Source organism: Euprymna scolopes, chromosome 28 (assembly GCF_053919585.1).
Source record: "Euprymna scolopes isolate OS-2025 chromosome 28, ASM5391958v1, whole genome shotgun sequence".
In the NCBI taxonomy this organism is placed as follows: domain Eukaryota; kingdom Metazoa; phylum Mollusca; class Cephalopoda; order Sepiida; family Sepiolidae; genus Euprymna; species Euprymna scolopes.
This window is the reverse complement of record NC_136509.1, coordinates 91,653,463-91,676,470: the sequence shown is the minus strand read 5'-3', so window position 1 is coordinate 91,676,470 and position 23,008 is coordinate 91,653,463. Positions and strand designations below refer to the sequence as shown.

General features: G+C 35.3%; 1 protein-coding gene across 4 annotated transcripts in view; it reads right to left on the bottom strand.

The window, feature by feature from the left end:
* The window catches only part of LOC145249724 (complex I assembly factor TIMMDC1, mitochondrial-like), a 227,470-nt gene that overhangs the window by 28,372 nt on the left and 176,090 nt on the right, over positions 1–23,008 (bottom strand). The window contains exon 1 of one of the 4 annotated variants that reach the window (XM_080111625.1): positions 3,505–3,616. The exons of 1 other annotated variant lie outside the window; for it this stretch is intronic. In XM_080111625.1, the coding sequence (XP_079967751.1) occupies positions 3,505–3,515 (11 nt within the window). In that variant the 5' untranslated portion in view covers positions 3,516–3,616. Of the gene's footprint in view, positions 1–979; positions 1,109–1,395; positions 1,887–3,504; positions 3,617–23,008 lie in introns of those variants that run through there. 2 more of the 4 variants (XM_080111628.1, XM_080111626.1) reach the window with 2 other exon arrangements.

Here is a 23,008-nt window from a genome sequence, read left to right as displayed (position 1 = left end):
TTGATCAAAGTTAACAGCCTAACAGCACAAGTTCATTTGAGAAGTTTTATTGCCGCACAAGCAGAAGGGACCGGTGTATAAAATAAACAGTAGTTTTTTTTTATAAGACAGGATCGTGTTGGAAATAAATGTTTCTGTTTAGAGCACAACTGAACCTTGATATTTGACTTTTGCATTTTAAACTAATTCAAGCCATTATATATAAAAATAATTTTATAAAAACCAACAGTAGGTTCTCTAAAGTGCAATGTAGACTAAGTCACTGCGGGGAGGTATATCAAGCTTTCTCCTGGTGTACAGACAGCGGTGGTTCCCAGACTACAGCAGGCAATTAATCGATTTAATTGAAAAATGGGTGATTTCACCGATTTTGATGACGATAAAAGTATTGGAAGTGGGGAATAATCGTTGATCATTGAATTCTGGGCAACGCCGGGTCTCAAAAATAAATAAATAATGTAATCTCACTTCAGTCAAAGTGCAGTGGCTGCAGTGCCACTGACTGCACTGTGCACTACTGCACTTGGTTGGTTGTCCAACCTGCAAAAGGTGTTTATTCCGAAAGCCGTTTTAACATGGGGAGGTTGGGGGGGGGGTATTTATTCCCAAACGCATTTTTTTTTATTTTCAACACCCTTTCGGAGTTGGACAACCAGTGCAGTCACTGCAGTGAGTGCACACTGCACATTGAACTTTACGGTTTTTCTTTCGTGTTGTTTATACTTTTTAAATGTCACTTCATTCACGTCCTACAATGAATGTTTTACTTCGAGGATGAGGAAAAAAATAAGGTATTATTATACAAACACCGTGACAGCGAATTAACCCTAACCCTAACCCTAACGCTGTCACGGTGTTTGTATAATAATACCAAAAATAAACTTGACAACAACTATTAACAAATTAGAATTATTGGAAAAACACCTTTATGAATTTTAATATTTAAACTTCTCGTGCGACTAAGGAATATTTTACTTACTTCAAAATAACCTTCGTTTAATCAGACACTTTCACCTTTGGAACTCTTTAATGTTGAAGAAGACCAGAAAAGTCGACTCTTCTTTCGGAGATCAATTTAGTGGGTCGGTCTTTTTACGGTGTTGTATTTAGGCGTAGCAAAAAAAAACAAACAAACAAAGCGTTTGGTGGACCTTCACAAAAATTACCTCCCACCCATATATTAGTATCCCTAGTGTCTGATCAATAACAATCCACTGGGGAGGTTGGGTTGTTTATTTCGAAAGGTGATTCTCGTCCAGGTCCACCAAACAGTTTAATCCTATTTCAGTCACGGAAATTATTTATAGTGAAATGGTTTTTGGGATTATTCCCAAGCATTTTATATATATATATATATATATATATATATAGATTACTTTGTATTTATTTACTTACCTCTTCACCAGGAGGTCTACAAAGTAAAATGTGGTTTTGATAAGTGTTAGTGGAACGAACTGGATTCGAACCTGTTACAGTCAGTCTATGTCGTTAATCGCTTAGCCATCGTCGCGGTCGCGTCCAATATTGTGTTTATAGCAACAAACAATTAAATCATATTCGAGTCACTTGCGTTTCGGCATTACTCACAAATAATTTATTAAACCAGCAAGCACTGCTTGCTTGAGTTGAATAATGATGTTTTAAATCACCGTATGTGAAAACATTACGTAATCAACGTGTCACGTCGAAATTAGTATAAATTCCAAAAATTACGAAAAACAATACAGTAGAGCAGGTGCTAGATGTATTTTAACACAAGAAAAAAAGTGCTCACTCAAATTGGTGCTTTGCTTCTAGCGGCAATTAAAAGTAAATACCGAAAAGTCTTTATGATGTACATACTCGTTACAGAACGAACATGTCATATACCAAAAATTATGTAAATCGATCAGATATTTTTTAAACTGTATGAGAATCAAATTTTAGCGATTTTACTGCTAAACTGTATTGAACATAAAGCTGATTTTTTACCCCAACACTTTAATTTGAGTTATTTCCCCCTTCACGTCCGACGAAAACACTACGACTCCTTCCTTCAGTTGTACAATTTTATTGTCTTTAATAATAATAATAATAATAATAATAATAATAATAACAACAACTACTTGATCAAATGGCGTGATTTTTGGAATATGAGATCCTCGTTACGTTCTATAACGAATACGTACATACAGATTTATCGGTATTTTCTTTACTTTTAATTATCGTCATAAACTGCCAATTTAAATAAGCACATTTCCCTTCATTTTGTTTATCGCTATAAGTGCCAATAAACACAAAAAAAAAAAAAAAAAAACGTAAAAAGGCAGCAAGTTTTTGCGAATTTCATCGTACACATGAAACAGCAATGTAAACTAAAACTAGGCCTGAAAAATATAGTCGCTATTTTATAAACAGAGAGAAACTAAGAGTAGATAACTACAGTTGATAATTGTCTAGATAAAGATTGGATGGCGACATAAATTATTTTAAACGTGGGAAATTAAGCCCAAATCTTGCCTTTGGTAACAACATTTATTTGTTATTGCTCTTTTTTGGGTAAAACTATACAAACACCGTGACAGCGAATTAACCCTAACCCTAACCCTAACCCTAAACCCTAACCCTAATCCTAACCCTAACGCTGTCACGGTGTTTGTATAATAATACCCTTTTTTGTTTTGTTAGCTATTGTAAAATAATACTAAAACATTGTAAAAACAATGTACAAAAAAAGTTGGCTACACTTTCTAAATAATTTGGGTGGCTGCAATAGGAATTACGGTAAATTACAAGATCTCTCGTTTCCCTAAAACACGCTCTTAAGATCATAAGCAGGGACATATTTTCGTCTAACACCGGTATTTGTTCGTCCTGGTAAGACTAATGGTTCCCTGCCTTAGGAAAACGCTAGGCTGACTACGTGAGGTAAACAATGACCACGTGGCCTCAACTAGGCTATGTTTTGATTTAAAAAAAAAAATGAGTTATTTGTATAATAGTTGCGCGGTTAATCATATTTTATGTATGTATTACAATCCACAGAGGTACGAAAAAATGGTCAAAAAACAAATATATAACATAAATGTTATCAAAGGCAAGGTAACTTAGTTTTCTACTTAACTGGATAAGTTTTTAGTGTTTTTATTTAATGTAAAATGTTTATTTGCTTCGAAAAACGAGTAATGTTGAACGCTGCCGGAGGACAATAATAAATGGACGCAGTGTCTCCTTGCATCTTTGAAGTCTTGATAATCACTTAAAGAAATAAAACTTTTTTTGTTTTGTTTATTTCATACTTTGGTCATAGTTTAAAAGGCCCTCGAGCAGTTTAGATAAACCAAACTAGGAGGAAAATACGGGGACCTATTTGGGGTACACCAACACCAGTAGTACACCACACCGAGGCCATGCGCATGCGTCTGTAAGAATGTTATTTGATAGGCTATTGAAATTGACTTAATTATTGAAAAAGAATTTTTAAATTAAAATGAAACAATATTGAAATTGACGGGAAAAAATTACCTGGATGGCATCAGCTAGAATCGAAACCGAAACCATTAGCGCTCCACTGGAGCGCTATGTTCCCTACTGATGTACATATCGAGAGACAAATAAGAAAGATTTGATATTAAACGACTTGAAGAAATGAGTTAAATTTGGGCATGCGCAAAAAGTAAAAATATGTTGACAAGTTGAAATGGACATTTTCACATTTCAACTTGCCAACATATTTCTATATTCATCCATCCAAACAAAGATTTTTACTCGTTATAAGCCATCTTTGGTGTATTATTATTAGTTTTTTGTTAATTTCAGTGTTATGTAACTAGTAGCTTAAGGGTTTAACAGCTAAATATTTTCACAACACACACACACACTGTTTTATTTTTTATTTTATTTATTTATTTTTTTTTTTACACGGTGGTCACCACTTATCAAGGCCCGGAAGCCACTCAGGGATAAGGGTTATTGCAAGTACAGTACGTTAGTGTGGAGATTTAATGAAGTGTTTACTTAAGAGGGCGGTTCATTAGGAATTTGTTAATATTGGACTTGAACACATCCAAGTTGTAGTCAGGTGGGAAGCAGGCAGACGGAACAGAGTTCCACAGGCGTGCAGTTCTAAGAAAGAAGCTTTGTTCATGGAATCCACGTTTTGATTTAGGCACAGATAAAGAGTGGGGGAAATTTTTCACAGTGGATTCAGCTAGACGGGTGTTTTTCGTGAAAGATTGGCAAGGGGGGACCAGAGATTGGAGTTCAGACGAGCACCTGCCATGGAAATAACGATAAAACAGGGATAGGCTCACAACGTCTCTTCTGTGGGAGAGAGGTTGCAGGGTAGAGAAAAGGGCATCCCCCACTAAGCCACTATTTATATAGATGATTTTTGAAAAACAAATAGATATATGAATATTAATAATCCAAATAAAACCTTTGTTCGTTTATTTGTTTTTGTCCATTATGTCACTTCAACACCTCCGATATTTTACATTGCTAACAGCCTTCTGAAACATTTATATATTTCAATTAAAAAAAAAAAAGAATTAAATTTGATTCGAGAGCCCCTGCTAAACCTGGGAATGGGATTCCTAGGTCCTGTTGCCCTTAGTTTTATGTTGTGGACCTGGGAGCAATGGCAATTAAAGGGTGGCTCCACACTCCCTAAAGCCCACAAGCTGGGGCCTTACCATTGGATATAGTTTAAGGTCATATCCAGGACCCCCATTGAGGGACTTTTACCCTCTGCAGGGGGGCAGTCGGTGTATTCTAATGCCCCACCGACAGGGCCTCTAATTTATGACTTTGAAATAATGACTTTATCTAAAAAAAAAAAAAAATAACTCTTATTCAACCCAAACAAATGTCGTGATTTAAATGTTGAAAGAAAAAACGAGAAGGCTTGAAAACAGGTCGAAATCAGAAAGTAACCATTTAGTTAGTGAATAAAGACAATGAAAGAAATCTCATTCTAATATTTAAAAGCAACTTTATTGGTTATCTTTGTTAGTGAGAATATATAGGGGAGAAACGGGTTAGTAGTTGAAAATGTTCTTGTGTGGAAACGTAGATTAAATATTAGACAGTCCTGTTGAAAGAGAAAATAGTTCAGTGTATACGTGTTGAAGTTGGTAGTAAGAGCGTGAGTTCATGAGTTCAGAGAGCAGTCTTGTAGCATGAGAAAGAAAGTTTGTGTGTTTACTGCATGTGGGAATAACCATGTTTGTATTCATGCTAGCTCAGGGCCAAATGGATCGGGTGAGATCATGCTCCAACAGAGAGATGTGCTGTCACCAAGAGCCGGGAAGAAAGGGAGGGAGTCTACCGGCAGTTAAACCCTTTTATACACTCAGCCATGTGACTGAGAGCTGGCCTACAATTGGATAAGCCAGGAAGAAAGTGGATTCAAAATCTCCAGCTACGAGAATTCACTACTGCTACTGTGTGACAAGGCATGACTGAGGTATTACAAGAGCGTGGTAAAAATGTATTGAGAATGATAGTGAATATGTAGAAAAATAAATTCTGAAGCACAAAAGGGTACTTGCTTTAATGGTACTGCTCCCATTTTTCCAGCTTTTCAACTTTTTGAGTTAAAAAGAAATAGGAGGCTTTACTTTTGGAACTCCACTATATATATATATATATATATTGTTTTAACAAAAACCAAGACATCAAGGAATGGATTGACAGCAACAAATAGTGTATTTCATCATTAGTTACAATTGTTTCAAAACTATTCGGACAAATTCAAGCATTATGTCGTTTGAAAATTTTCACAAAAACAGCCTTTCGTCAGACTTATTGAATAAAAACACTTTAACAATAAAACATTATGGAAACCATTTCCCTTATAAGTAAAAGAAAACAAGCGAAAATATTTTACCTATATCTCATCCTTGCAAAGTTTATATATATATATATATAAATATATATATATATATATATATATATATATATATATGTATATATTTATTTCAGTAATACAGGCAGGGAAGATCTTCAACATTTTAGTTTTGCAGTTAAAAAATAGGAGGCCTTACATTTGGAACGACTCATAGCTTGAAAGTTAATTTTTTTAAATCATAGGCCAGCATGGAGAATGGACGTGAAACCAAATATGATGATGATGATGATGATGATGACTCATATGCTGTTAATAGTAATAAAACAAAATATAAAATACTAGCAGGACGATCCGACGTTATCCGGGATTAAATAATGATCAACGAATGCTTCACAATTCCATATTTTTTTTATCATTGAAATTGATGAAATAGCCCATTTTTCAATCAAATCGATTGATTGCCTTCTCTAATTGGTGACCCATCGTGATGCACCTGGATGAAGCTTCACATGCCTTTCGTAGTGATTAAGTTAACAATATGATATAGTCTACATTGCACTGTAGAGAACCTACTGTTTATTTTATAAAGTTATTTTTCATATGTAATGGCTTGCTTTAAAGTTTAAAATGAAAAAGTCAAGTATCATTGTGAAATTGTGTTTTAAACAGAAATGTTCATTTTGAACGTGCCCCTGTCATATCAAAGAACCTACAACTGATTTTAACTGTCGAGCGTTTCGATTTGTGTGGTAATAAAACTTCTCGAATGCACTTGTGATGTTTGACTGTGTAAGATGTTAACTTTGGTCAAAATTGCCTGTTCCTTCTTTCAGCGGATTATTTCAATTATCGATACTAATCAAAGAGATTTCAACACAAAACCTATCTAAGAACGCTGCCAGGCCAATAAAGTACCTGTGTGTGAAATTTCATAAAAATCGACCCGGCTATTTTTGAGTCCATAGGGAACGAACTCAGACACACAGACAGAGTTCTTTTTATATAATACTAACAGGGAAACCTGACATTGCCTGGGATTGCATGATGATCAACGAATATTTCACACGCCTATATTTTTATTGTCATTGAAGTTTGTGAAATCGCCCGTGAGGAAGCTTCACATCTCTCCATGGAGTAACTTAGTCCAAAATTCTACATTGCACTGTAGAGAACCTACTGTTTCTTTTATAAAAAAATTTATATGCAGGGTTTGAACCTACAGACCATGTCATGCAAAAAAAAAAACCCAGTAAATTTTCAAACATTATAAAATTCTTTGCAGTTAATGAAAAAAAATTAAGAAATTTACATGGGGAGTTTGAATATACAGACCACGTCATGCAAAAAAAAAAAGAAGCACGCTATCAACTTACCCACAGTAGAATTTTCACGGCCCATTGTTCTATCATCGTTGTTAAGCGACAACATGGAAAAAATGGCTTTACCGATGATGGATAAATCAAAATAACGGTTTTGATTATCGATTATCGGTAATTATCGGTAATTATCGGGTGTATTCTGAGACAAAACTTAACTAAGATCACTCTGAGACTTACACACTAAGGCTCTATGAATTTTAAAGAAAATCTGTTCAGCCATTTCAGAGTCTATAAGGAAGGAACACACACTGGACAGGGTTCAAAAGAGAGTCGCCAACCTGATAGGTCCTGAACTGTCATCTAGGCTTCAGGCTCTGTCCCATTGACGAGATGTTGCATCCCTCTGCCTGTTCTACAAATACTTTAATGGTGAATGCTCTGACGAACTGCAAACACTTGTACCTCCCCAACGTAACTACCCCCGACAAACCCGACAAGCTACTAAGTCTCATCCCTTTACAGTAGAGATCCCTAGGTGAAAGAAAGCCTTTTACTCCAATAGTTTCTTCCCAGAACTGCGGGTCTTTGGAACTCCCTTCCGGGATTCTGCTTTCCCAACTGAACTGATATGCAGAAGTTCAAGTGTAATGTTAACAAACATCTTTCTACTCATCTTCCTTCCTAATGACCCCGCTAAATAAGTCCCTGATAGTAGCCCCCTGCTTCAAAGTGGCACTGTGCCTTGTTTGGAGTGAAAATTGAATTAAAACACACACACACACACATATGCACAGACAAAGTTGCATTTATATAATTGTAAATATTTGATTGGTACAAAAATAATGTCGTTTTTTGACGTTCAATTTCAAGTAAAAAATAAAGCGACATTATTTTTGTATCAACCTAACAGCAGATACAGACAGAGATTCTAATTTTATGAGGGGGTCGTCGCTTGCGCATTTATAAATATCAAATACAACGTTTGATTTGTGCATTAAACAGTCTTTATGCAGCTGACCCACCAGTTTTTGTGTAATTCATACGAGTTAAGCAACATTGAGCATGGTCAATACGAGATGAGTAACCATTTGGGAATACCAAGCACTATATGCAAGAGGACGTTGACGCCTCCTTGCAAGAAGTGCAAAAACATAAGGCAATTATCTCCCTTGACTAGGATATACATGCGACTTGGGACCACTTGTAAATCACTAAAGTTAAGCAACATTGAGCCTAGTCAGTATCAGAGGAGTGACCATTTGGGTATACCAGGCACTGTATGCAAGAAGAGTTCGACACCACCCTGCAAATACTGCAAAACATAATGTCGTTATTTCTCCTGACCGGGACATAAATGTGACTGAGGATCACTTTTGAATTTGATATTACCTAGATACTTCTTCCTTTGGGCGAAAGCTAGTTCCGCTCGTCTAAAATGAATGCCACTTGTTTTGTATATGTATGTATAAAACGGCTTATAATAAGATTAAAAAGACTTTTTATAGGTACAATTATTTCCGGAAATTGCAATTAAATTTTGAGGTATCTGCAGATTGTGAGGGCTGAAACTTAAGGGCCTCACCAAATCTAAATCCAATATTGTTTATAGAGTTGAAAAAGAATGAACTCACTATAAACGCGAGAGCTTGAGTGCGGGTTGATTTTTAAGTGTCTCCATAAGTGTTTGTTGTCACTAACATCTGATGGGAGGAGGGAGCGTCAGAAATTAAGTGTTGCTGCTGTTTTATTTATTACAGATGTCCTTGCATCTCTATGAAAGGCTTTGGCTGTAGGGCAGCTCAAAATACCATTTTTATTGGTCTGTCAAGTTTAAGTTTGAAATATTTTCTTTTGTCTGTTAGCCTTAGGTTATAAATAACAATTTATCTTGATTTGTTACATTTATATTTGAATTAGAATTTTCATTAGTCTGTCACACTTAAGCTTGAAATAACTTTTTACCTTTGTCTGTCACATTGAAATTTGAAGTAAAATCTGTCACACTTAAGTTTGAAATAGAATTATCGTAAGTCTGTCATACCTAAGTATGAAATAGAATTTTACCTTAGTCTGTCAAACTTAAATTTGAAATAGTATTCTCGTTGGTCTGTAACATTTTACCTTCGTCTGTCAGACCTCAATTTGAAATAGCATTTTCGTTAGTCTGTCACACTTAAGCATTTTTCCCAGAGATTGAACGGTTGCCTCTTAAGCACATTCGTTTTGTTTATTTAAAAAAATGACAAATTGAAAGTTCACCTACTTGTCTCTTTTGTTAGATGTTGTTTTATTTAATTAACGCCCACCACCACCACCACCACCACCACCACCACCACCACCACCACCACCACCACCAACCTCCACATCCTCGCCAGCTGTACAAGTGCCGCATCCCCCCTCCACCCCTCTATCCCCTCCTGACCACCAAAAATATTTGAGTCAATCACAACCCACAACATTTTTTCTTGGTCAACAAGTTAGAAATCAAGTTAAATTAATTGATGAAAAAAAACAAAACAAGTTGACTCATTTTTTTTTTTTTTTTGTGGGGGTAATGATGAGGGACATGTTTCTCTTTCTTTCTTACTGGAATTTTCGCTTTCGTGGCGTATCTAACGAACGCCAGGGAATCATCAATAAGTGTGGTGTGGTTCCTGGCCTTGGTAGAGGCCATCTTTGGATGGCAGTAACGCCTTTGGGTATGACCAAGAATCAAACTGACAGCTTCTATTATACAAACCTGGGTGCCCGGCGTTGCCCAGGTGTTTGGAGGTGTGTGTGGAGCAAAAAAAAAAAAAAATTGCAGTAAGCAGACAAGCAGACTCGAACCCGTGACGTGAAGTCAGAAAAGAAAGTGAAAGAAAATCTGACGTCTTACCGCTATAACACGACCGGAAGTTCGGAATGTTAAACTTAGGCAGAGTCAATCCAACCAAAACGATGACTTGCAAAATTGGCTCGCAAAAGCTCGACCCCTCCTTGTAGAAAACTGTCTAGTTGAGGGTGAAGGAATTAATGTTTTTGGCCAATTTTTTTATATTTGTCGTCCGAGACGTTGAGCTTCAAAATGATACCGATCTCGTGAAAATCCGTTGCCTTTGTTGAAAGTTTTAGGCAGATATACATACATACATACATACATACATACATTTAAACAGATTTTTGCCCTTTATATTATGGATGTTGCTATTACATTCGAACCATCATAACAGCTGTGTTGTGGTCCTATCAATAACACGTTTACTTACGAAGTTAACTTTTGTGAGTTCACGCCCAGCACACAGCATTTAAAAAAAATTTTTTTTTTTTGCTCACAAAATTTTGCTTTCGGTTTCCCTTCTGGCTGATAGCATCCATATCCTGTTTTCTGTTTTTCACTTTTTTAGTTTAATATAAACTTGGGTATAAAAATGCTATGTTTTATAGCAAAGAAAGAACATGAAAGGTATATCTACGATGGTGCATACACACACAAATGGACATAAATGAAATATTGAGAGAATACAAGGGTCACCAGTTAGCAAGTGTTGACCAAAAACAGAATTTTATGAATGAAAAATTGAGAAAAACGAAATTTTATAACAAAACATGTTTATATTTAAACTAGCAGGGGCGCCCGGGGTTGCCTGGTCATCAAATATGCTTAAACATGATATTAAAATTTTTTTTTTTTTTTTTACTTGGGAGTCAACACTTATCAAGGCCAGAAGGCTATTCAAGGATAAGGGTTAATGAATGTAGAACTTGTTTACATTAGATTTGAAGGCTACCATATTGTTTATTGAGATTGTCGGACTGACTTCCTCATCTTGGTTGTTATAGTCACAACGTTTCGGCTGTTTTGCCCTCCGGCTTTCATCAGGTGTTTTGTATCGAACTGGGGAACTATTTGTTAGGAGTCTCGAACCCAACCCTTTATTATTATTATGGGGGTACTGTATTCAGACTCCAGCTAGGCTCTGGGACATAGTTGCCGATTTTCTGTTTTGAATGTTACTTTTCACTGCCTTCGTTCAGGATTGAACTCAGCACCTTTGGGTAATTGTAAACTTTGATACAACATCTAGGACCACTCGGCCGAAGGCCGGAGGGCAAAGCGGCCAAAACGTTGTGACTATAACAACCAAGATGAGGAAGTCAGTCCGACAATCTCAATAAATGAAAACACCTCATCTCAAAAATACAGACAATTGCTACCATGTTGTATTCAACTGAGAAGCATTTAGCAGAACAGTGTTCCAAATGTGGGAAAGAAGCTTTATGCAGATTTCATATTTATTATTATAGAGTTCAGTTTACAAGTTTCGTATTATATTATACCCAATATACAGTCATGATTTCAAAAGTGAAAAAAAAAATATATATATTTGAGTGCCATTAGCTAGAATTGAAACTCAAACATAGTTTCATGATTGGAACTATGTCTACAAAGTTTAGCAAAGACTGAAGCCTATTTGTTCTCAATATGGTTGAATTGTGGAAAGGAGTGTGAATTTTTATTATATACAAGCTGGTTTCCACAGCAACAATGTTTTTGATAGACAAGATGCAAGCAAGAGCGGTTGGACGGTCCAGTTTGATTATTACATAGATTTTATAAGAGTATAATTGTTATTTTCAGACAATAAATATTCATTCGTGTTTGTTTATGTGAAGAAACTTGAGTTAGTAGTTACGAGGCTCTGTATGTCAAAAGTGTTCACAAGTGCATAAGACTGTGCATGCAAGATGAAGAAGGCTTGCATGTGAGTCATTGAAGATTACTTTTCGCCTCTCCTGAACAAAGACGTGGTTAATGTAGCATGAGATTTCTAGATTTAGTGTCTGTAACGATTTTTGTTGGTTGAAAATACTTTGAGTTGACATGTTCCTGTAAAAACTCACTTGCCTTTTGAAAATGAAGATGAAGAAAGCGAATCCCAATGAAGCGGAGAAAGGAATTTGAGTCATTTGTTGTTTTTACGATTCTCTCATAACATAAATAGAGTTTTGTAAATGAACGAAATTTTATAACAAAACATTTTTATATTTAAAACTAGCAGGGAAACCTGACGTTGTTCGGGATAGAATGATCAATGAATGTTTCACACTCCCATATTTTTATTGTCATCGAAATCTGTGAAATCGACCTTTTTTTTCAATCAAATTGATTGATTGCCTGTTGGGGACCCATCACGGTGCATCAAGAGGAAACTTCACATGCCTCCTCAGAGTGACTTAGTTCACAATACATTGTAGTCTACATTGCACCGAAGAGAACCTATTGTTGGTTTTATAAAATTATTGTTTATATATGATGGCTTGAATTAAAGTTTAAAATGAAAAAGTCAAGTATCATGTTTCGATTGTGCTTTAAACAAGCATTCATTTCGAAGATACCCATGTCATATCAAAGAACCTACTGTTGATTTTATATGTTGGGCCTTTCGGCTTGTGTGTTAATAAAACTTCTCAAATGTAATTGTGGTGTTAGACTGTGTAAGGTCCAAATCGCACGTTCCTTCTGTCGTCGGATTATTCTGATTATCAATACTCATTAAAACATTCCAATACAAAACCTATCTAAGAACACTGCCAGGAACATAAAGTACATTTGTGTGAAATTTCAAAAGAATTGGCCCACCCATTTAGAAGCCCATGGGGAACGAACCCACACAAAATTCCTTTTAAATAATAGATCGATAGATAGATAGATAGATAGATAGATAGATATTCCAAAGTGAATCAGCTTTTTAAGGATATTTTGATTATCGATTTTCGATACTTATCAAAGGCATTCTGATACAAAACCTAAGAACACTCTCGGGCATTTTTGTGTGAAATTTCATAAAAATCGGCCCAGTTGTTTTGGAGTCCATAGGGAACGAACACACACACACACACACACATACACAAAGTTTTTTTTATATAATAATAATAATAAGAGAGAGAGAGAGAGAGAGAGAGAAAGAGAGAGAGAAAGAGAGAGAGATGAAGAGATTTTATAAAAATATAAAAGTTATTTTCAGTCAGTAAGTGTTCATTTATGCAAATTCATGTTTGGTAAAAACTTCAGAAGTCACAAGGAAAATGTTCACATTGTAAATAATAATGTAAGTAATATACGTATGTAAGTATTTGGCAGCACGGCATTGTGCATGTGTGTTGGTTTACCTTGTCAGTGCATGTATAGATGTGAGTAGCAGTTCGTTTCTGTTCACCTAACTATCACTAGTGTGTAGGAATGTGTGAGCAAGATGGAAAAAGCTTGTATGCGAGTCATTAAAGATACCTTTGCGAATTTCCTCCCCTAACCAAATACATGAGGAGTGGGGCTTGAGCATATGTTGTTGGGTTTCTTGATGCACGGCCAACTGGATAAATCTCTCTTTAAGTTTTGGCTGTTTGTTTTATAAGAGTTTCTATAAGTGTGTCGGCTTTTTACTTCGACATAATCTTGTCACTTTTGGAGTTTGAAATAATTTTCATAGGTTGAAAATAATTTGAGTTAAGATGTTCCTGTGAAAACTAACTTGCCTTTAGAAGTGAAGAGGAAAGTGAATCGAAACGAAGAAGAGAAAGAAAGAGGGTAGCCTTTAGAGGCATTTGCTTATCAGAAACGTGTCCAAATTTTCATGGCAAGTGCTCATCTGATCTATGGTCCTCCCTTGCCAAACTTCCTTACAACTGCGCGTCCATTAAACTCTCTTCCATTTGCCTGCTTTCCAGCCTACTACAATTTGGTCATCTTCAAGTCCAACATAAACAAGTTCTTGATGAGTCGTCTCCTTAAGTAATCCAATTTACCAAGTTTCCACTACTAACGATTACTACGATATTGCCCCATTGACTACTGCACACTCATTGACCTTTATCCCCGAGTGGCCTCCGGGCCTTGATAAGTGGTGACTCCTATGTAAAAAAAAAAAGTACACATTAAAAAAAATACCATTTTTGTTCTTTGTTTTTTCCCTTCGCCATCTTTTTTTTTCAGCTTTCTAGTTTGTGCCCCTCCCCATTATTTTCACCTTTCTTTCTTTTCCACCTTTACTATTTCTTCCTTTTTCTTCTTCTTTTTCTTTCCGCTTCCCTTCTTCATGTATATTCTTCCTTTCTCTCCCCCCTTCACCTCTTCCTTATCCTCCTTCGTTCAATGTACACTCTACTCTTCTGTCTCTCCTTCTTTCGTTTTTCATATTTTCTTTCTTTCCTTTTACCGTATACATACTCGTGCGATGAACGACCGCATTAAGACTAATTGTTCACCTACAAAGAGATCTGTTTTTACTGATGAGTCTCCATTTATTAAGGTTAAAAGACACTTGGGGATCAGAGTTCAAGAGATTATGAATGGATCCAAACTGCTGAATGTAAAAAAAAAAAAAAAAAAAAAATAAAAAAAAATAATAATAATAATTGGATGACTTTGTGCCAATTGGCACAATTTAATATTCAAATTTAAAATTGTTAAATACAATTTAGGCGCGCAGTGCAATTGATTGTTTCGGCGCGTTAAAAAAATGAAAAATGACACCCACGCAAATTCCGGCGTGACCTTTATATACCAAAGGTGCGGACCTAGTTGAAAGCACCCCATGTGATGTCTTCCATCCAATGGAATTCCTCCTAGGACACATTTTAAAACTGATTTTCTAGAGCTCGTTTGGAGCCGATCAAATCGAATATAAACATGCACAAACACAAAATCTATCTCTTTAGTCTCTTAGCCTTTCGAACATTCTTTCGTCTCTTTAAAACTCTTCCGACTCATTCAACGCTTTCTCATATGGACTTACCACGCGTGCAAACATCAATTATTTCATTTCCACTGCTCCGCGCATTAATACTCTCTTTTAACAGACGAACATTAATATTGTCTCTGTTACAAATTTGAACATTCAAAGAACACAAAAAAAAAGAGACTCTCCATCTTTCATATGAACTCAAAAAAAAGAACTCTGAAATATTGAGAACTATGTTTTAACTTGTTATTGTTTGTTATTTCTATTCCGGAAATAAACCTCCGTTTGTGTTGCACATAAGATTTCTTATTTTTATTTTTATTATTTGTGGAGGAAGTCAGTTCCCAAAAAAAGGCCAGACGACCCCCACAACTTATGAGGACACTTTATGACACGACCATATTGAAGTCTCAAATGAAGCAGTTCACATATGTGGAATTCGCAGAAAGTAACTCTGTGCTCGCATTATGAACAGTCATACAAGTTCATTTATTTTTAATTCGAAAACCAGTGCTTTTGTTTTGTTTTTCCACTTCCGGTTCTATAGTTGTCGTCTTCCGTTTATCTATGATCTACTCGGAGATGATCGTTGTGTCCAATCTTGATATTACCTAATTTACAGATTACAATGCATCGATTCTAATCGAGCCAATAAGTATTACGTTTGATCTTCTCTGTGTGTGTGTGTGTGTGTGTGTGTGTGTGTGTGTGTGTGTGTGTGTCCAGAAAGAGGGATGGACTGGGCAAAAATGAATATGCAGGAAAGGAAGTAGTAACTGTAATTAACCCCCCCCCCTCACAAAGTGACTTTAAAAAAAAAATTCTTTTATTCCATTTTCATCCCAAACACGGTGCCACTTTGATGTAGAAGGCTACTATCAGGGACATAAGTTACAGGGATACTATATAGGGAGATGAGCAGCAAGATATCCGTTCACATTATACTTGAACTTCTGCATGCCAGTACAGTTGGCAAAGCAGAATCCCGGGAGGGAGTTCCAAAGTCTAGCAGTTCTGGGGAAGAAACTATTGGAGTAGAAGACTTTCTTACATTTAGGGATCTCTACTGTGTAGGGGTGGGATTTTGCTGCTTGTTGGGTTTGACGGGGGGTATTTAAATCAAGGAGGTACAAGTGCTTGTAGTTCGTCCGAGTATTTACCATTAAAATACTTGTAGAACAGGCAGAGGGATGCAACATTTCATCGATGGGACAGAGGTTGAAGCTTAGATGACAGTTCAGGACCCATCAGGTTTGCGACTCTCTTTTGAACCCTGTCTAAGAGTGTGAGACTAGTAGCAGATGCACCAGCCCAAATGTGATAACAATACTCCATACATGGGCGAATGGTGGCCTGATAGAGGTACAGGATACTTTCAGGTGTAAGTAGCTTTCTAGCACAGTACCTAGTTTCTTCACAGTAGCTTTTATATAAGAGTAAAGATTCATTCCAGGCAACGCTCATCAAAACTACACCAATTTTGTGAATTTTGGATTTTTAAATGCACACACACACACACACACACACACACACACACACACACAAACACACAAACACACACACACACACCCACAAACACAAACACACACAAACACAAACACACAAACACACACACACAAACACACACACACACAAACACACAAACACACACACACACACCCACAAACACAAACACACACAAACACAAACACACAAACACACACACACAAACACACACACACACAAACACACACAAACGCGCGCGCGCACACACACACACAAACACACACACACCCACAAACACACACAAACACACACACACACAAACACACACACACACACAAACACACACACACAAACACACACACACATACACACACACAAACACACACACACAAACACACAAACGCGCGTGCACACACACACACACACACACACACACACACACACACACACACACACAAACCTGCCTTTTATATACATGACAACTTGTAGATTTTAATCAAGTTAATAAGTACTAGCATGCTGCCCCGCGTGAAATACACTTAAATATGATATTCTAATTTATACAGATTTCATATTTTATTATTATACAGTCAATTCTCTATCTGTACGGCACAATCATGTTGACATCACTAAAGTTAAGCAACGTTGAGCCTGGCCAGTACCAGATGGGTGACCATTTGGGAAGGCTAGGCGCTGTATGTACCTTCTGGGAAGGTTGGGCGTAGGACCAGCACCCTCACCCTGTAAAAAGAACTCCCCGCTACAAAAGCATCGACAAAAGTTGCGGATGACCTCGGGCATATGGCTATGGATGGAATTATCTATTGATTACTATATTATACCCAATATGTAGTAGTGATTTCAAAAGGTTTTAACAAGAACAATGACTTGGGTGCCATCAGCTAGAATTGAAACAAAAAGATTTAGCTATCAGATAAATCTATCAGATAAGTACTGTATTTAAACACTTATGGATTAGTTACAACATTGAATCCAATGATTCTTTATGGTAAAATTGTGCAGGTGTGTTATATAGATTTAAAGGTGATTTTTTAATATATATATATATATATATATATATATATATATATATATATACACTTGTGCCCGATATTATTCATACCCCACCTTGAAAATTGAGTTAATTATGTGTAACTTTGTAAGAATTTATTGTTTACGTCCATATTGATACATATTCTTAATAAACCTCTTCTGATCATTTTCGTCATTTTAAAATCTCGGGATACTTGTAATAAAAGAAATATACAGCTCTTTATAAAATCTGCAATGTTCAAAAATAATCATACCCCCTTATTTTTTCAGTATTAATCGAATTTCTGACTGTTTGTTTCCTGTTTGATTCTTATTTTGAATGCTTTTATACAACCTTTGATTAATTTCATTTCGTTTTTTGCATTTTTTCAGAAATTAAAATGATATCAACTGAAAACCAATAAAAGAATAAAAATTATTAGAATGGGGAAGAAAAAAGAGCTTAGTAATGATCTTAGGACTAAAATTGCGAATTCACATAAGGATGGTTTAGGTTACAAGTCAATTTCCAAGAAATTTGAGGTCCCTACAGCAACAGTACAGAGCATCATCAAAAAATTCCAGAGCCACCACACAACAAACAACTTGATTGGTAGAGGAAGGAAAAGGAAACTGTCTGCTAGAGCCACCAGGAATATTGTAAGAAGTGTTAATGCAAATCCAACCACCACTACTAAGGACATTTTAGAAAATCTGGAGTCTTCTGGCATAAAAATATCAAGGCAAACATTGCAAAGGACTCTGCATGAAAATGGTCTGAAAGGAAGAAGACCAAGAAGGACCTCATTGCACACCGGAAAACACCTTGCAGCACGTCTAAAGTTTGCTAGGACCCATGTGAATTCTCCAGAGTCCGTTTTCTCAAGTATTTTGTGGACTGACGAAACAAAAATTGAATTGTTTGGCCATATGGATGCTTCTTACGTTTGGAGGAAGAAAGGAGAAGCTTACAACCCAAAGAACACCATACCCACGATGAAACATGGTGGTGGTAGCCTAATGTTTTGGGGCTCCTTTTCGGCTAGTGGTCCAGGTAGTTTGGTTAAGATAGATGGAACCATGAAGAAGGAGCAATATTTGGAGATACTCCAGAAAAACATTAGACAGGATGCGGAGAATCTCCCTTTAGGACCAAACTGGGTCCTTCAACAGGATAATGATCCAAAAAATACTGCCAAAATAGTCAAGAAATGGTTTGAGGATAATCAAATTAATGTTTTGGAATGGCCTTGCCAGAGTCCCGACCTGAACCCTATCGAAAACCTCTGGCACATATTGAAAACTGAGGTTAAAAAGCGGAAACCTAGAAATTTGAGGGATTTGGAGAACTACTGCATTGAAGAATGGTCAAAAATCAGTGTTGATGCTTGTAAAAACCTTGTTGATAAATATCCAAAACGGTTACAGGCAGTTATTAAGAATAAAGGGCATGCTATTGACTATTAGTAAGAGAGGTATGAATAATTTTGAACTAGTGCCATTATTGTTTTTCTTAGTATAATGTTTCAAACTAGCATAATTTATTTATTTGTTGAGTTTAAATTAAATGCCTATGCTTGATTTATTGTCTGAAATCCCTTTAATATTGTCTACCTTCTGGTTTGAGCAATATTCTTATAGAAATCTCAAAGATCCGAGGGGTATGAATAATATCGGGCACAAGTGTATATATATACTAGCTGTACTCTGCCACGCGTTGCTGTGGCTTAATTTCGTGTAATGGAAAATTCTAATAAAAAGAGAAAATGCATGTTTCTTATATTCTTAGTACAGCAATCCACTCCAAAAAGTAAAAAAAAAAGGCGAAAATAAAAAAAAAAATATGGTACTCTTGCAGAATTGGATCCGGATCCTCGGGAGTTACCATCAATCATGGCTTGGGCTCGACTAACATTCAGTGGATTAAGCCGAAAGTTGCTAAACCATTGAAACGCTAAATAGTTTTCTTTTTTATTGTATTCAAAAATGTGAGTTTTTAATTAATATTTGGGTAAGGGGGGGGTGTTACTATACACAGATTCGAAAAAGTTGTTCAAAAACGAATAAATGAAAGCAAAGGTAAGGTAAATTACGTTTCTATCTAACTGGATAATTTTTTAGTGTTTTTATTTAATGTAAAATGTTTAATCGGTTCAAAAATGCAGTGTTTATCTATGTATTTGAAAAAGACGAATGGTCGTGGACTCTGTTGAATACGTTAAGTTTGGGAAAATCAGTTAAAAACTATACAAAACAATGTCAGGCACCTACTGATTATATGTTATTGTGACATAGGCTGACATATTCGGTGGGTTTCTGATAGTATTTTGTATAGTTTTTTAGTTTTAAATCATTTTCTCAAACTTAACATCATCAACAGTGTCCATCACCGTTTGTATTTTTCAGATACACTGATAAACACTGTTCTTTGAGCCGGCTAAACGTTATAGTAAATAAAACGGGTTTGTATTACTAAACACAGAAACGAAAAAGTTGTTGAAAAATAAATATAACAAATAAATGTTATCAAAGGCAAGATAAGTTACTTTTCTACCTAACTGGATAAGATTTTAGTGTTTTTATTTAGTGTAAAATGTTTAATCGGTTTGAAAAAATGTAGTGTTTATCTGTATATTTGAAAAATACAAATGGCGGCAGACTGTTGAACACATTAACTTTGGGAAAATGAGTTAAAACTAATAAACTATACAAAATACTGTCAGGAACTTACTCAATATATGTTACTGTGACATAGGCAGACATGTATTCAGTGGTTTTTAACAGTATTTTGTATAGTTTTTTTTTAGTTTTAACTCATTTTCCCAAACCTAATGTGTTAACACAGTCTGCCGCCATTTGTAATTTTCAAATATAACAGTAAACGCTGTGTTTTTTGAGCCAAATAAAAATTTTGCATTAAAAAAACAAAAAAAATTATCCATTTCGGTAATAAAGTAACATATCTTGCCTTTGATAATATTTGTTAATAAAGTAACGTGAGTCGATTAATGGGTGCTAATGCACTTACTGATCCGCGCTATTTTTTTAAATCGTATTTCCAAAAAGTTTTATGTTATTTTGGTATTTTTTTTAGATTAGGTCCACCTCCACAATTTTCTTTTAAATGACGACTTTTATAGGTTTCCGACTATGCTGAATACAAAAATCGCATTGAAATTTTGCAGAAATAAGTAGTTATCGAGATATAGATAGTTGTTTTATGCATTGTATTCTTTGTTACGCGCGTAGATTTGTTTATGACGCGCGCAAGCATGTAAAAAAGATGGCTGCCAGAGATTACAATGCATTATACAAATTTTTAATATCTCGATAACTACTTATTTCTGCAAAATTTCAATGCGATTTCCGTATTCAGCATAGTCGAAAACCTATAAAAGTCGTCATTTAAAGAAAATTGTAGAGGTGGACCTAATCTAAAAATTTACCGTTTTTTTCATTCAATTGTAAGGTTAAAGTACAGAATAGGTACAAAACACCCTCTTCTCACAATGTTAAGAATGGCTTTTTAAATAATAACGTTATTATTTCAGCATGGATCAATAAGTGCACGAGGACCCAATTTCTTTATAAGCATTCATATTTTCTTCTATAAAAACAACTTCTGTAAAAAAAAACAAAAAAACGTGCACTTTCAATCTTTGTTAAAAAAGGTTTTCTTGAAAAAAAACAAAAAAATACGGTAAAAAAAGAAAAGAACAAAACGTTAATCGGTATTCATGCAGAGAGTGATCCTTGCTGAAATAATAACGTTATTATTTAAAAAGCCATTCTTAACATGGGGAGGGGGTTTTGTACCTATTCTGTACTTTAACCTAACAATTGAATAAAAAACATATCATAAAACTTTAATTAAACGTAGAAATGCAATTTAAAAAATAGCGCAGATCACTCTCTGCATCAGCACCGAAAGTACAGAATAGTTAGAAAACATCCTCCCTCCCCATGTTAAGAATGGCTTTCTAAATAATGTTGATGATTCAGTACTGTTCCTTGTCTGCTTAAGTTTAACTTTTGTTTATTAAATTGTTAGGTGAAAGTCCAGAATAGTTACAAAACACCCCTATCCCCATGTTAAGAATGGCTTTCTAAATAATGTCATTCTTTCAGCGGGGTAGCTTCTCTGCATAAGTACCATGTTTTGTTTTTAAATTGTTAGGTAAAAGGACAGAATAGTTACAAAATACCATCCCCATGTTAAGAATGTCTTTCTAAATAACATTATTCCAGCACGGTATTTTCTATGCATACGTACTATCTATTTTTGTTTATTAAATTGTCAGGTGAAAGTATAGAATAGATGCAAAACTCCCTCCCCATGTTGAATAGCTTTCTAAATAATGGTATTATTTCAGCACGGTACTTTCTCTGCATAAGTATCATGTTTTGTTTATTAAATTGTAAGGTGAAAATACAGTACTCATGCAGAGAGTGATCCGTGTTGTAATAATAACGTTAATATTTAAAAAGCCATTCTTAACATAGGGAGGGGAGGGTGTATTTTAACCTTACAATTGAATAAAAAACATATAATAAAACTTTAATTAAACCTGGAAATACGATTTAAAAAATAGCGCGGACCACTCTTTGCATTAGCACCAAATATTATTTAAGCAAGTTACCAATCCGTAAAAAAAACCTGTACTTTTACCAACCAATCTTATATCGAAAAACAAAAAAAAATCAAAAAGCAAGCGGCAAACTTTTTTTTTTTGGCCTTATATAATAAAGAAAAAATGTGTAAATTAAAAAATTTGGAAGATAACCAAATGAATTATGTTTTTTTCGTTTTTTTTTTTACTTATCGAGTAAACAGAAAATGAAATTACTTCATTTCGTCAATTCGTGGCTGTGAAATGAATCGAACCGGAAGTTCAGTTTTATCAACAAAGCAGGTTTGCACTAACGGTTACAAAAATATATTTATTTTATTTAATATTTTAATAATTTGCGAGGTAAATTTATTTTAATAACATAAAAAAATCCCTCGACTCTAAACATGGGTTGTCTGCAAATTTCAAATAAATTGGTAACGTAGAAATATGGTTTTATTCACTTGTAACAAACCAAGAATTACATTTTTATATATATAGATATATATGGTCAAACTGGTTCTTAGTAAAAACCTGAAGAGAGTGCTCAATACTATTGCAGAGCAAATATGTGTTTTATTTTTTTTATTACCGTTTTATCTGTTTGGTTACATATGTTTCGGATGTTGGACCATGTTTACGATCCAACAGCCTCATCAGACCTTACAGAAATGGTTGTTAGTATTTGGAAAAAGTGTTTTAGAATAAATACGAGAAAAAAAAAGGGGGGGTTAGAGATAATAAGGGGGGAGGGAGACGGGTATCGACAATATTTAAGTTTTGACGGTTAAAATACATTAGATTGTAGTGCGTGTGTGGGGATAGCAGATTCAGGTAGGCATGGGTGGAGATATATGTATATATAGAGAGAGGATGGTAAAGAAAAAAGAAAGAGGGGTAAGGAGAGGAGGGAGGAAGAGTTTCAATTTTTATGTTTTAAATTTTGACTGCTTTTTGCTTGTTTAGCCAGGTATATGATGTAGATGAGAGAGAGAGAGACAGAGGGAGAGA